General features: G+C 42.0%; 1 protein-coding gene across 1 annotated transcript in view; it reads left to right on the plus strand.

Moving 5' to 3' along the window:
* Nucleotides 1–7,576: 7,576 nt before the first annotated feature.
* BBS4 (Bardet-Biedl syndrome 4) overlaps nucleotides 7,577–15,398 on the plus strand; it is a 60,590-nt gene continuing 52,768 nt past the window's right edge. The window contains exon 1 of the mRNA XM_038746399.1: nucleotides 7,577–7,642. Coding sequence (XP_038602327.1) covers nucleotides 7,601–7,642 — 42 coding nt within the window. The 5' untranslated portion in view covers nucleotides 7,577–7,600. The remainder of the gene's footprint in view (nucleotides 7,643–15,398) is intronic.

Here is a 15,398-nt window from a genome sequence, read left to right on the forward strand (position 1 = left end):
AGTTCAAGAGTACCTCAGTGCAAAATTTGGAGTACGAGTGATTTGTTACTTTTGCTGTCCTAGATATTGTACCGGGCAGTACACGGTAATGAGAAAATTTGCAACATCCCTGATAATTTTTGGGAACACCTTGATGCCATCTGTGAGTAGTAAGATTTTTTTTACCTTTTTGTAGGGTAGGCCCTATGGCTTAATTAATTAAATTATTATTAATTAGTTAAATGACTGGCTAATGTCCATACTTCTGTGCAGGACTGAATGATCTCCACTTCAGATGTTTTGCCTTTTCCCAGGCTGAGGAGCAAAACGACTCATACCTCAAAATATCGCTTTTCTAAATTGTACAAGTTAGAGAAACAGTGCCATAGATACAAGATTTAGAAAGAAAAGACTGGGTTACAGGAAAAAACCCATGCTGGAGAGGGAAGAGGGGTGAGAAAAATGCAAAACCCTGGGGGCTTTGAGCAGACCTCTCTCTAAAACTTCATGAATTGGCTGGGTTGCTTCCTAGTTTGTCGAGAGAAATAAAATACAGTGAACTTGGGAAACTTGCCCACTAAATTTTTTTAATGTGATTCCCTTATGTGAGAGAGTCAAGCAATTTCTCCGGTTAACTACTGATGGGATATCAGCTCTTCACTAGGGTAAATCTTGGAGGGTTGAAGTAGTAATCAGTGATGGCACCATTTTAAAGTAGCTAGTATAACATGAGGGGAAGGAGAGGAGTTTTTTGCTTTGTCACAGTGTTGCACATGAAGTGGAAAATGAACCTTGAAATGGGCATATCATGTCCATTCCCTCTGACTACTGATTAAGCTCTGAAACAATGACCCTCAGAGAGTGGAGATAATGGGGGAGTGTCTGTCCCCAAAGGCAGAGACAATTTTATAGGAGTATTTTCGTGCCCTAGATTAATGTAGCGGTCATACTCTCATTTCCTAAGATGGTAGGTAGAGCATTAGCTTCCGTATCTAAATTAATTTGGAAATTTCAAGCCCCTTGGCTCTCCCACAAATTTCCAGGAGTTCATGCTACTCCTGGCAGAGGGAACGGCAGTAGTGACTTGATGAAATGCTGTTTGCCGTAGAACTGTGCTATGGATGTTTCAACACTCGGGTAGAGATGCCTCTCATCAAGCTGAGCTGGGTAGAATCAATCAATCAATCGTATTTATTGAGCGCTTACTATGTGCAGAGCACTGTACTAAGCGCTTAAAACTTGGTTTACTTATTATGCTTATAGCTAGTCTCCGAAAACTCCAAACTACTTCATTCCCCAGTCCCCTCCTAAGATCTGATTCCATTCAGTGACTGTTTTGAGAAGAAGCTCAAACGCTTTCAGAAGTATGGTGGAGATGCCCGTTTTCCAGATTGGATTACCCTTGGGGCATAATACCAGACTTAAATAGGAAATAGAATTGAATGATTTTATCTGGCTTGGCATTTCTTGGGATATTTTTTCCGAGACAAAAGTGACACTTAAATGTAACCCCCCAGGTGTGGTGCTGGGGGGACGGAGGGAGGGACGTTACTCTCATACATTTTTCCTCCTAAAATTAAAGCACAATTGTTCGAGTCACTTTTAGTAGGAAAAAATGGGGCAAGCTTTTGATTATGTTTCTCTTAGCTGCAACGTAAGTCTGCTGGAAAATTATCCTGGATTTGAATTATGGGGTGCTTTTTAGTTTTAAATCAGTTACGGTATTAAACGTTTATTAAATGCTAAATACGATGTAGATGTAAGATAATCAGAGCAGAACGGAGTTCCTGCCCCAGAACTAAACTGGGTATCTTTTCCCCATTTTTTCAGATGAGGAAACATGCCCAAAGAGATGAAGTGGCTTGTCCAAGATCACATAGGCTATTGGCAAAGGTGGGATTAGATTCCAGGTGTCCTGATCCCTAAATTAGCCTTTTTGTTTCTCCCTTTAAATGGAGAAATATTACGAAGAACTTTGACTATTGAGCTAGTGTCTAGTCGACTGTGATAAACTAAGTTGATTCTTAATGTTTGCTGGTTTTGCATCATTGGAGGGACATGTTTTGGTGAATATGTTCGAATGAGAACCGCAAGTTTTGTTACCCTACATCCTTGAAGACCATTTGGCATCTTTAAAGTTAAGAATCTGTATTTGGGTGCAGACGTGAAACCATTATGGAAAAGAGAAGACTTGGGTAGGGGAGGAAGGAGCAGGAGGAAAGAGGAATTTGGTGTCTCTCCTTCCAGGGATTTGGCCTATGGAATGACTTGATTGAGTCATTCCCGGTGGATAGCAGTCTGCATTCCAGACCCCGGGAACACATTTGCCGTTTGAGTTGATCAATCAATCAATCAATCGTATTTATTGAGCGCTTACTGTGTGCAGAGCACTGTACTAAGTGCTTGGGAAGTACAAGTTGGCAACATCTAGAGACGGTCCCTACCCAACAGTGGGCTCACAGTCTAGAAGGGGGAGACAGAGAACAAAACCAAACATACTAACAAAATAAAATAAATAGAATAGATGTGTACAAGTAAAATAAATAAAAATAGAGTAATAAATATGTACAAACATATATACATATATACAGGATATATATATATATATACAGTTGATACATATATATATCATATACATATATGTGTATATGTATATAGATATATCTATATATAGATATATCTATATATAATATATATATGGATATATCTATATAAAGATATATATATAATATATCTATATATATAGATATATATAGATATATACAGTTGATAGTCCCAGGTTGAGTGCCCATCCTGTTAGGTTTGGGTGAGGCCCATCTGTCAGCTTGCAGAAGTTTTTACTGCCCTTGAACTGGGTGACCCCAAATTTTCAATCTTTTAATCAACAGTGTTTATTGAGCATTTACTGTATGCCGAGCACTGTCCCAGGCACTTGGGAGAGAATACGGTAGATTTGGTAGATGTGTTTTCTGCATTGCTCAATTGCAGTGTTATATAATAAACCAATAATTTTGAAAAAGCTGTAGAGAAACCAGGGAAGGCCCCAAAGAAGGGTGACCAATTGGGCTGGAACCTAGGTCCTCTGAGATTTAAAGAATTAGACTTCCTTCACCTGGAGTAGAAAAGGGCAAGGGATATTGAATGGGAATGAAGGGAGTTTTGGAGAGGCAGTTGCTTTCCATTTCCTCTGACAAACATGGAAATGTCTTTAAAGCAGGAGAGATTTTGAGTGGATACGAGGAAGAATTTGCTATCGGGGAATAAATCACTGAAACTAACCTAGGGAGGTTATGGAATTTCCATTCCTTAAGATCCTTTACAGAATGAAGAAAGCTAGCTGCTTGCGAAGGTTTCTGTTACCTGTTTAGGGCCACGGAGGTGCCTCGGGGTTAGGGGCTGGCAGGGCCTTTGTGGGAGAAGAGCACCAGAGGACCGGGGACGGCCCAGCCCAGGCCGATTCCGTGGTGGGGTTCAAGACCTGGGGAGCAGGATTCCTGCTTCAGCCATGAATCCCCATTTTACAGATGAGGAAACAGAGGCATCGATCAATAAAGTCACTTGCCCAAGGTCACACAGCAGGCGAGGAACTCTCAGGCCCATGGTCCTTACACCAGGTCATGGAACTTCCTTGAGAAAGGCTAATAGTGAGCACTTAAAAGGATAAAATAAAACCAGAAAGACTGGAAACTAGAAGACAGCTTCTCTTCCCTGCTCCCCACCCAATAATACAATAATTACGGTATGTGTTAAGCGCTTACTATGTGCCAGGCACTGTTCTAAGCAGTGGGATAGATACATGGTAATCAGGTTGTCCCACTTGGGGCTCACAATCTTAATCCCCGTTATACAGATGAGGTCACTTAGGGCACAGAGAAGTTTAGTGGTTTGCCCAGGGTCACACAGCAGGCAAGGAACTCTCAGGCCCATGGTCCTTACACCAGGTCATGGAACTTCCTTGAGAAAGGCTAATAGTGAGCACTTAAAAGGATAAAATAAAACCAGAAAGACTGGAAACTAGAAGACAGCTTCTCTTCCTTTCTCCCCACCCAATAATACTAACAATAATTACGGTATTTGTTAAGCGCTTACTATGTGCCAGGCACTGTTCTAAGCACTGGGATAGATACAAAGTAATCAGGTTGTCCCACTTGGGGCTCACAATCTTAATCCCCATTTTACAGATGAGGTAATTTAGGGCACAGAGACGTTAAGTGGTTTGCCCAGGGTCACACAGCAGGCAAGGAACTCTCAGGCCCATGGTCCTTACACCAGGTCATGGAACTTCCTTGAGAAAGACTAATAGTGAGCACTTAAAAGGATAAAATAAAACCAGAAAGACTGGAAACTAGAAGACAGCTTCTCTTCCTTTCTCCCCACCCAATAATACTAACAATAATTACGGTATTTATTAAGTGCTTACTATGTGCCAGGCACTGTTCTAAGCACTGGGATAGATATAGGGTAATCAGGTTGTCCCACTTGGGGCTCACAATCTTAATCCCCGTTTTACAGATGAGGTCACTTAGGGCACAGAGAAGTTAAGTGGTTTGCCCAGGGTCACACAGCAGGCAAGGAACTCTCAGGCCCATGGTCCTTACACCAGGTCATGGAACTTCCTTGAGAAAGGCTAATAGTGAGCACTTAGAAGGATAAAATAAAACCAGAAAGACTGGAAACTAGAAGACAGCGTCTCTTCCCTGCTCCCCACCCAATAATACAATAATTACGGTATTTGTTAAGCACTTACTATGTGCCAGGCACTGTTCTAAGCAGTGGGATAGATACATGGTAATCAGGTTGTCCCACTTAGGGCTCACAATCTTAATCCCCATTTTACAGATGAGGTAATTTAGGGCACAGAGAAGTTAAGTGCCTACCAAATAGCGCAATTAATGTTTTAATTCATATGAATATAGAACAGCGCTGGGCACATAGTAAGCGCTTAATGCCCCCGTTATTAGAATCTATCCCAGCGCTTAATATAGCGCCTACCAAATAGCACAATTAATGTTTTAATTCATATTGATATAGAACAGCGCTTGGCACATAGTAAGCGCTTAATACCCCAGTTATTGTAATCTACCCCAGCGCTCAATATAGAGCCTACCAAATAACACAATTAATGTTTTAATTAATATTGATATAGAACAGCGCTTGGCACATAGTAAGCGCTTAACAAATAACCCCAATTACAACCTATCCCAGCGCTTAGTATAGCGTCTACCAAATAGCACAATGAATGTTTTAATTCATATTGATATAGAACAGCGCTTGGCACATAGTAAGCGCTTAATACCCCAGTTATTGTAATCTACCCCAGCGCTCAATATAGAGCCTACCAAATAACACAATTAATGTTTTAATTAATATTGATATAGAACAGCGCTTGGCACATAGTAAGCGCTTAACAAATAACCCCAATTACAACCTATCCCAGCGCTTAGTATAGCGTCTACCAAATAGCACAATGAATGTTTTAATTCATATTGATATAGAACAGCGCTTGGCACATAGTAAGCGCTTAATACCCCAGTTATTGTAATCTACCCCAGCGCTCAATATAGAGCCTACCAAATAACACAATTAATGTTTTAATTAATATTGATATAGAACAGCGCTTGGCACATAGTAAGCGCTTAACAAATAACCCCAATTACAACCTATCCCAGCGCTTAGTATAGCGCCTACCAAATAGCACAATTAATGTTTTAATTCATATTGATATAGAACAGCGCTTGGCACATAGTAAGCGCTTAATACCCCAGTTATTGTAATCTACCCCAGCGCTCAATATAGAGCCTACCAAATAACACAATTAATGTTTTAATTAATATTGATATAGAACAGCGCTTGGCACATAGTAAGCGCTTAACAAATAACCCCAATTACAACCTATCCCAGCGCTTAGTATAGCGTCTACCAAATAGCACAATGAATGTTTTAATTCATATTGATATAGAACAGCGCTTGGCACATAGTAAGCGCTTAATACCCCAGTTATTGTAATCTACCCCAGCGCTCAATATAGCGCCTACCAAATAACACAATTAATGTTTTAATTAATATTGATATAGAACAGCGCTTGGCACATAGTAAGCGCTTAACAAATAACCCCAATTACAACCTATCCCAGCGCTTAGTATAGCGTCTACCAAATAGCACAATGAATGTTTTAATTCATATTGATATAGAACAGCGCTTGGCACATAGTAAGCGCTTAATACCCCAGTTATTGTAATCTACCCCAGCGCTCAATATAGCGCCTACCAAATAACACAATTAATGTTTTAATTAATATTGATATAGAACAGCGCTTGGCACATAGTAAGCGCTTAACAAATAACCCCAATTACAACCTATCCCAGCGCTTAGTATAGCGTCTACCAAATAGCACAATGAATGTTTTAATTCATATTGATATAGAACAGCGCTTGGCACATAGTAAGCGCTTAATGCCCCCGTTATTATAATCTATCCCAGCACTCAATATAGCGCCTACCAAATAGCACAATTAAAATCTTAATATTAATATAGAACAGCGCTGGGCACATAGTAAGCGCTTAATACCCCAGTTATCATAATCTACCCCAGCGGTTAATATAGCGCCTACCAAATAGCACAATTAGTGTTTTAATTCATATGGATATAGAACAGCGCTTGGCACGTAGTAAGCGCTTAATGCCCCCGTTATTATAATCTATCCCAGCGCTTAATATAGTGCCTACCAAATAGCACAATTAAAATTTTAATATTAATATAGAACAGCGCTTGGCACATCGTAAGCGCTTAACAAATAACCCCAGTTATTACAACCTATCCCAGCGCTTAGTATAGTGCCTACCAAATAGCACAATTAAAATTTGAATATAGAACAGTGCTGGGCACATAGTGAGCGCTTAACAAATACCCCAGTTATCATAATCTACCCCAGCGGTTAATATAGCGCCTACCAAATAGCACAATTAATGTTTTAATTATATGAATACAGAACAGCGCCGGGCACGTAGTGAGCTCTTAATACCCCAGTTATTATAATCTATCCCAACGGTTAATATAGCGCCTACCAAATAGCACAATTAATGTTTTAATTCATATTGATATTAGAACAGCGCTTGGCACATAGTAAGCGCTTAATGCCCCCGTTATTAGAATCTATCCCAGTGCTTAATATAGATCCTACCAAATAGCACAATTAATGTTTTAATTCATATTGATATAGAACAGTGCTTGGCACATGGTAAGCGCTTAACAAACACTATTATTATTATTATTATTATTATTATTATTATTATTATTATTATTATTATTATTATTATTAATCATGAGATGGTCTGGAAGGGCCCCCGGCGTCGATTGGGCCGGGCCGCGCCGCGCGCCCTCCCCTCCTCTGCGGCCGTGGCGCTCTCGGCCAATCAGCTTGTCCGCGACTCGAGACGCCACTCTTTCCCCCGCCCGCCTTCCTCCTCGTCTCTATGACCCCCCCCCTCCCATTCAACGCCGCCTTCCTCCTGCCCCCTCGGACCGACTTCCGTCGGCGCTCCCTCCGCTCCTCGTCTCTATGGTCGACTTCCGCCGGCCCGCTCCCACTTCCGGGCCGGTCGAGGGCCGCGGCGGGGCCAAGATGGCAGACGAGGCGGCTGTGGTGACGACGGCGACGACTACGGTGAGAGACCGGACCGGCCCGGACCCGCCCCGCCCCGCCCCGCGGCGGGTTTCCAGTTGTTTCTCCGTTTGTCTTCCCGCTCCCCTCGGCGCCCGCGGGGGCCGGCGGCTTCTCCTCAGGGAAGCCTTCCGTTGGAGCCCGGCGGGGGGGCAGCCTGCTCAGGCCTCCCCGCCCCTTCCCGCGTTCATTCATTCATTCGTTATTCATTCATTCATTCATTATTCATTCATTCACTCATTCGTTATTCATTCACTCATTCGTTATTCATTCACTCATTCGTTATTCACTCATTCGTTATTCATTCATTCAGTCATTCGTTATTCATTCATTCACTCATTCGTTATTCATCCATTCACTCATTCGTTATTCATTCACTCATTCGTTATTCATTCATTCACTCATTCGTTATTCATTCATTCACTCATTCGTTATTCATTCATTCACTCATTCGTTATTCACTCATTCACTCATTCGTTATTCATTCATTCTCTCATTCGTTATTCACTCATTCACTCATTCGTTATTCACTCATTCACTCATTCGTTATTCACTCATTCGTTATTCATTCATTCACTCCTTCGTTATTCATTCATCCACTCCTTCGTTATTCATTCATTCACTCCTTCGTTATTCATTCACTCATTCGTTATTCATTCATTCACTCATTCGTTATTCACTCATTCACTCATTCGTTATTCACTCATTCACTCATTCGTTATTCACTCATTCACTCATTCGTTATTCACTCATTCGTTATTCATTCATTCACTCCTTCGTTATTCATTCATCCACTCCGTTATTCATTCATTCACTCCTTCGTTATTCATTCATTCACTCATTCGTTATTCATTCACTCATTCGTTATTCATTCATTCACTCATTCGTTATTCCCTCATTCACTCATTCGTTATTCCCTCATTCACTCATTCGTTATTCCCTCATTCACTCACTCGTTATTCCCTCATTCACTCACTCGTTATTCCCTCATTCACTCACTCGTCCACTCACTCAGCGTGGCTCAGCGGAAAGAGCCCGGGCTTTGGAGTCAGGGGTCATGGGTTCGAATCCCGGCTCCGCCACAAGTCTGCTGTGTGACCTGGGGCAAGTCGCTTCACTTCTCTGAGCCTCAGTTCCCTCATCTGGAAAAATGGGGATTAAGACTATGAGCCCCACGTGGGACAACTTGATCACACTGTAACCCCCCCAGCGCTTAGAACAGTGCGTTGCACATAGCGCTTAACAAATGCCATCATTATTATTATTATTATTCAAATCCTGGCTCTGCCAATTGTCAGCTGTGTGACTTTGGGCAAGTCACTTCACTTCTCTGGGCCTCAGTTACCTCATCTGTAAAATGGGGATTAAGACTGTGAGCCCCCATGGGACAACCTGATCACCTTGTAACCTCCCCAGCACTTAGAACAGTGCTTTGCCTATGGTAAGTGCTTAAGAAATGCCACTATTATTATTATATTTACTCATTCATTCACTTACTCATTCATTTATTCATTCACTCATTCACTCACTCATTCACTCATTCATTCACTCATTCATTCACTCCTTCACTCACTCATTAATAATAAATAATGATGGCATTTGTTAAGCGCTTACTATGTGCAAAGCACTGTTCGAAGCGCCGAGGGGATACAAGGTGATCAGGTTGGGACTCACAGGCTTCATCCCCATTTTACAGATGAGGGAACTGAGGCCCAGAGAAGTGAATAATAATAATGATAATGATGGTATTTGTTAAGCGCTTCCTATGTGCAAAGCACTGTTCTAAGCGGTGGGGGGGATACAAGGTGATCCAGTTGGGACTCACAGTCTTCATCCCCATTGTACAGATGAGGGAACTGAGGCCCAGGGAAGTGAATAATGATAATGATGGCATTTGTTAAGCGCTTCTTATGTGCAAAGCACTGCTCTAAGCGGTGGGAGGGTACAAGGTGATCGAGTTGGGACTCAGTCTTCATCCCCATTTTACAGATGAGGGACCTGAGGCCCAGAGAAGTGAATAATAATAATGATAATGATGGTATTTGTTAAGCGCTTCTTATGTGCAAAGCACTGCTCTAAGCGGTGGGGGGATACAAGGTGATCGGGTTGGGACTCAGTCTTCATCCCCATTTTACAGATGAGGGACCTGAGGCCCAGAGAAGTGAATAATAATAATGATAATGATGGTATTTGTTAAGCGCTTCTTATGTGCAAAGCACTGTTCTAAGCGGTAGGGGGATACAAGGTGATCGAGTTGGGACTCAGTCTTCATCCCCATTTTACAGATGAGGGAACTGAGGCCCAGAGAAGTGAATAATAATAATGATGGTATTTGTTAGGGATGCAAGGTGATCAGGTTGGGACTTACAGTCTTCATCCCCATTGTACAGATGAGGGAACTGAGGCCCAGAGAAGTGAATAATGATAATGATGGTATTTGTTAGGGATGCAAGGTGAGCAGGTTGGGACTCACAGTCTTCATCCCCATTTTACAGATGAGGGAACTGAGGCCCAGAGAGGTGAATAATGATAATGATGGCTCCCAGTCTAGAGTAATGATGGCATGTGTTAAGCTCTTACTGTGTGCGAAGCACTGTTCTAAGCGCGGGGGGATACAAGGTGATCAGGTTGTCCCACGTGGGGCTCACGGTCTTTATCTCCATTTTACAGATGAGGGAACTGAGGCCCAGAGAAGTGAAGTGACTGGCCCAAAGTCACACAGCTGCCAAATGGCGGAGCTGGGATTAGAACCCATGACATTCATTCATACAGTTGTATTTATTGAGCTCTTACTGTGTGCAGAAGACTGAACTAAGCGCTTGGGAAGCGCAATTCAGCAACAGAGACAGTCCCTACCCAACACCAGGCTCCCAGTCTAGAATAATAATGGTGGTATTTAAGCGCTTACTATGTGCGAATCACTGTTCTAAGCGCTGGGGGATACAAGGTGATCAAATTGTCCCACGTGGGGCTCACAGTCTTCATCCCCATTTTCCAGATGAGGGAACCGAGAGGCCCAGAGAAGTGAAGTGACTTGCCCAAAGTCACACAGCCGACAAGTGGCGGAGGCAGGATTAGAACCCACGACCTCTGACTCCCAAGCCCGGGCTCTTCCCACTAGGCCACGTTTACGTGCGGAGCACTGGACTGAGCACTTGGAAAGTACAATTCAGTAACGGATAGAGACGGTCCCCACCCAACACTGAAGGGACTGTCTCTATATGTTGCCAACTTGTACTTCCCAAGCGCTTAGTACAGTGCTCTGCACACAGTAGGCGCTCAATAAATACGATTGATGATGAACAACGGGCTCCCAGTCTTGAAGACAGGTTCACTCCCTCACAGGGATTTTGGAAAGGTTTTTATTCGAAGAAGAGCGAGCTTATTTTTCCCTCACGTCTCGGTAATAGTAATAATGGTATTTGTTAAGCACTTGCTATGTACGAGAAGCAGCGTGGCTTTGTGGGAAGAGCCCAGGCTTCTGAGTCAGAGGTCGTGGGTTCTAATCCCGGCTCTGCCACGGGTCTGCTGGGTGACCTTGGGCAAGTCACTTTGCTTCTCTGGGCTTCAGTGACCTCACCTGTAAAATGGGGATTAAGACCGTGAGTCCCATGTGGGGACAACCTGACGGCCTTGTATCTACCCCAGTGCTTAAAGCAGTGCTTGGCACATAGCAAGCACTTAACAAACGCCATCAGCGTGGCTCAGTGGAAAGAGCCCGGGCTTTGGACTCAGAGGTCATGGGTTCAAATCCCAGCTCTGTGTGCCTTTGGGCAAGGCACTTCACTTCTCTGGGCCTCAGTTGCCTCATCTGTAAAATGGGGATGAAGACTGTGAGCCCCACGTGGGACCACCTCATCACCTTGTAACCTCCCCAGCGCTTAGAACAAATAATCTGATTATGTTAACAAAACAAAAAGGGATTTTCATCTCCTGAGTCGAGCAACAAGAAGATATTCTTGTTCCTTGAAGAAAGCTAGCATATGTATGAGGCTGGCTACTTTTCATTCATTGTCATATTGAGAGCTTAAGTGTGAAAAGCACTGTACTAAGTGCTTTGCACATAGTAAGCGCTTAATAAATGCCATTATTATTATTATTACCAGGCCCTGTATTCATTCACTCAGTTGTACTTATTGAGCGCCTGCCTATGTGTAGAGCACTGTACTAAGCACCTGGAAAGGACAATTCAGCAACAGAGACAATCCCTGCCCAACGCTGGGCTCGCAGCGCTGGGGTGGATACAGTCTCAATCCCCATTTTATAGGTGAGGGAACTGAGGCCCAAGAGAAGTGAAGTAATAATGATGGTATTTATTAAGTGTTTACTATGTGCCAAGCAATATTCTAAGCGCCGGGGTAGATTCAGCGCTTAGAACAGTGCTTGGCACCTAGAAAGCACTTAACAAATACCATCATTATTGTACAAGGTAATCAGGTTGTCCCATGTGGGGCTCACAGTGTAAATCCCCATTTTTGCAGGTGAGGCTCAAGAGAAGTGAAGTAATAATGAAGGTATTTGTTAAGCGCTTACTGTGTGCCAAGCACTGTTCTAAGCACTGGGGTCATCAGGTTGTCCCACGTGGGGCTCACAGTCTCAAGCCCCATTTTGCAGGTGAGGGAACTGAGGAACAGAGAAGTTAAACGGCTTGCCTAAAGTCACACAGCGGACAAGTGGCAGAGCCGGTATTCAAACTCAAGACCTTCGGACACCCGTGTCCGTGCTGCGTCAACTACGCCGCGATGATTAGGTCTTATAATTTTAAATTTGGCTAGATTGAGCCTCAAGGCTTTCCACACTGAACAGCCACTTTCTGGGGCGAATCTTCCCTCTCTCTGAAACCTAAATTTTAGGAAATAATTTCTAAAGCACTGTGCACAGTTCGTATATCATCATCATCATCAATCGTATTTATTGAGCACTTACTATGTTCAGAGCACTGTACTAAGCGCTTGGGAAGTACAAATTGGCAACATATAGAGACAGTCCCTACCCAACTGGGCTCACAGTCTAAAAGGGGGAGACAGAGAACAAAACCAAACATACTAACAAAATAAAATAAATAGAATAGATATGTGTAAGTAAAATAAATAAATAAATATGCAAAGAGTTATGATTCACTGATATCAAACACAGCAGATTCGCTGCATCCAAGACTCTGAACTGAAAAGTTTAGCTGCAAATGGAATTCAAAATGGTATCTCTTAAATCTGGTTTTCGGCTAGCATTTCAAATGAGGGATCTTTGCTGTTAAAAATAATAATAATTACGGTATTCGTTAAGCACTTACAATGTGTCGGGCACTGTTCTAACTGTGAGCCCACTTTGGGTAGGGACTGTCTCTATATGTTGCCAACTTGTACTTCCCAAGCGCTTAGTACAGTGCTCTGCACACAGTAAGCGCTCAATAAATACGATTGATTGATTGAGGTAGATACAAGTTAATCAGGTTGGACACAGTCCCTGTCCCACATAGGGCTCACAATATTAGTCCCAATTTTACAGATGAGTTAAGTGACTTGCCCACGGTCACACAGCAAAAGAAATCTTAGTGTGACATTTTTTAAAAGGATTATGTATGGTGAACCGGTTTAAATTTAGTGACGATATTTACCGTCAAATCATTTTCCCCAGACAGGATTTTTCCGTTTCCTAGAACGGTTTGAATTTACTTGTGCTGTTCTTTCCTTGAAACACTGGTGAAATAGCAAGCGATAGATTTGTTATTGCATGCCGTGGTTTCTATGGAGAAACAAACTTATTCTATTCCAGTTCTTAGTCTAAGAACTGGGAGAGAGTTCTCCAGCTAATGTTGTGTGCTACTGTTTTTACAAATTTAATAATTATTTTATTATTTTGATAGTTATTAATATTTAAGAGTAGACGCTGAACTCATTTTATACTATGAGCTCCTTGTGTATAGGGAATGTGTTTGTTGTATCGTATTCTCCCAAGCACTTAGTACAGTGCTTTTCACACTTAAGCTCTCAATATGACAATGAATGGAAAGTAGCCAGCCTCATACATATGCTAGCTTTCAGCAAGGAACAAGAATATCTTCTTGTTGCTTGACTCAGGAGATGAAAATCCCTTTCTGTTTTGTTAACATAATCAGATTATTTGTATTTTATTAGAGTGGGTTGAAAACCAATGTTTTTTCAACCATCCAGAGTAAACCAGGATAGGTAGCACTGTTATTAGCTTTTGGAATCATTAAAGCTTAATAATTAGACTGCTGAATAAGAAACTCCTGGGGGGAATGTGTCTCTTCTGTTGTACCCTCCGTAAACACCGAGTACAGTGTTATACTGTACATGAGGCACTCAGAAACAATTCAACTTCCTCTCCTGAAATGGAAGCTCGTATTTAATGCTTCCTAATGCTCTATCATGTAATCCTTCTAATGCTTTTAGGGTTTTGCAGCTATAGATCTTCATGTGCACAGACTTAAGTATTTTATGACAGCAAAATTGTGTGCTTTACAAGTTCTTCATACATTAAGAGAAAGAGTGGTTATTCTCTAATCAAAATAGTTTCAGTATTTCACCCAGGAGAAACACTGTTTTCCATCGGCATCCAGATAGATTGGCATCTATGGTAGAAATGGTACTTTCTTAGTAATTTCATTCTGTCAAATGACTGACTCTCCACCCTGTGCGATGACAGGAAAGGATGAGGGCATTACCAAAGATTGAACACGAATGAAAAAAATACATCTCAAGGAGCAATTCTATACAGACCTCAGATGAATAGGTTGGATGATTGAGCAAGGTACAGTAATAGGATCTTTAGAGTCTCAGAATTTTCATGAAAAGGCAAGATGTGAATGATGATAGTTTACTTGCTCCTGCAACTGAGTGCTCTTTTCCATGAGTTAAAGTAACTTCCAGGTGGCATGAGGAAATACTTTTGCGTCCAAGTTTATCTTATTTTAAGGTTCTCCATCCGTCTAGAGTTAAGGGCCATAGCTCAAAAACTCGTAGGTAGCATAAAGTACCCTACCCTATAAAGTACCCTAGACTTGACTCAGGTGGCTGCTTTAAAAAATACTATTTTCAGCATCCTCCCAGGAACAATTTAGAAATACAGAGTGGCAGGCATTTTAACCCAAGCCAGTCAGGTCCTCTACACAAGTGAATTAAAAACATGCTGGTACAAATTCTATCTCTACATCGTGACTAGAGTGGCAGATGTAATAATGGACATTCATAAGAAAAACCATTCAAATCTAATTGTACCCTCAGCTTAAAATTTTTAATGGATGGTTATAACTTCTAGTGTTGGCCTTCAATAGTGTATGTAATATAGAATTCATATAGTCATTCAGTTATATTTATTGAGCGCTGACTGTGTGCAGGGCACTGTATTAAATGCTTGGGAAGTACAACTCAGCGACAAATAGAGACAATCCTTGCCCACAATGGGCTCACAGTCTTGGCTTAGTGTATAGCGCACAGGCCTGGAAGCCAGAAGGTCATGGGTTCTACTTCCAACTCCACCATATGCCTGCTGGGTGACCTTGGGCAAGGCACTTCACTTCTCTGGTCCTCAGTTGCCTCATCTGTAAAATGGGGAATAAGACTATGAGCCCCATGAGAGACAGGAACTGTGTCCAACCTAACTTGTAGAACAGTTCTTGGCACATAGTAAACACTTCACAAATTCCATAATTATCTAATAGGATGACATCTGTTTTTTTAAAACAGGGCAGTTAAGTAATCTTTAAATGTATTTATGTGAATAAACAGAACAAGAACTA

The sequence above is a fragment of the Tachyglossus aculeatus genome, chromosome 5, assembly GCF_015852505.1.
Source record: "Tachyglossus aculeatus isolate mTacAcu1 chromosome 5, mTacAcu1.pri, whole genome shotgun sequence".
NCBI lineage: Eukaryota > Metazoa > Chordata > Mammalia > Monotremata > Tachyglossidae > Tachyglossus > Tachyglossus aculeatus.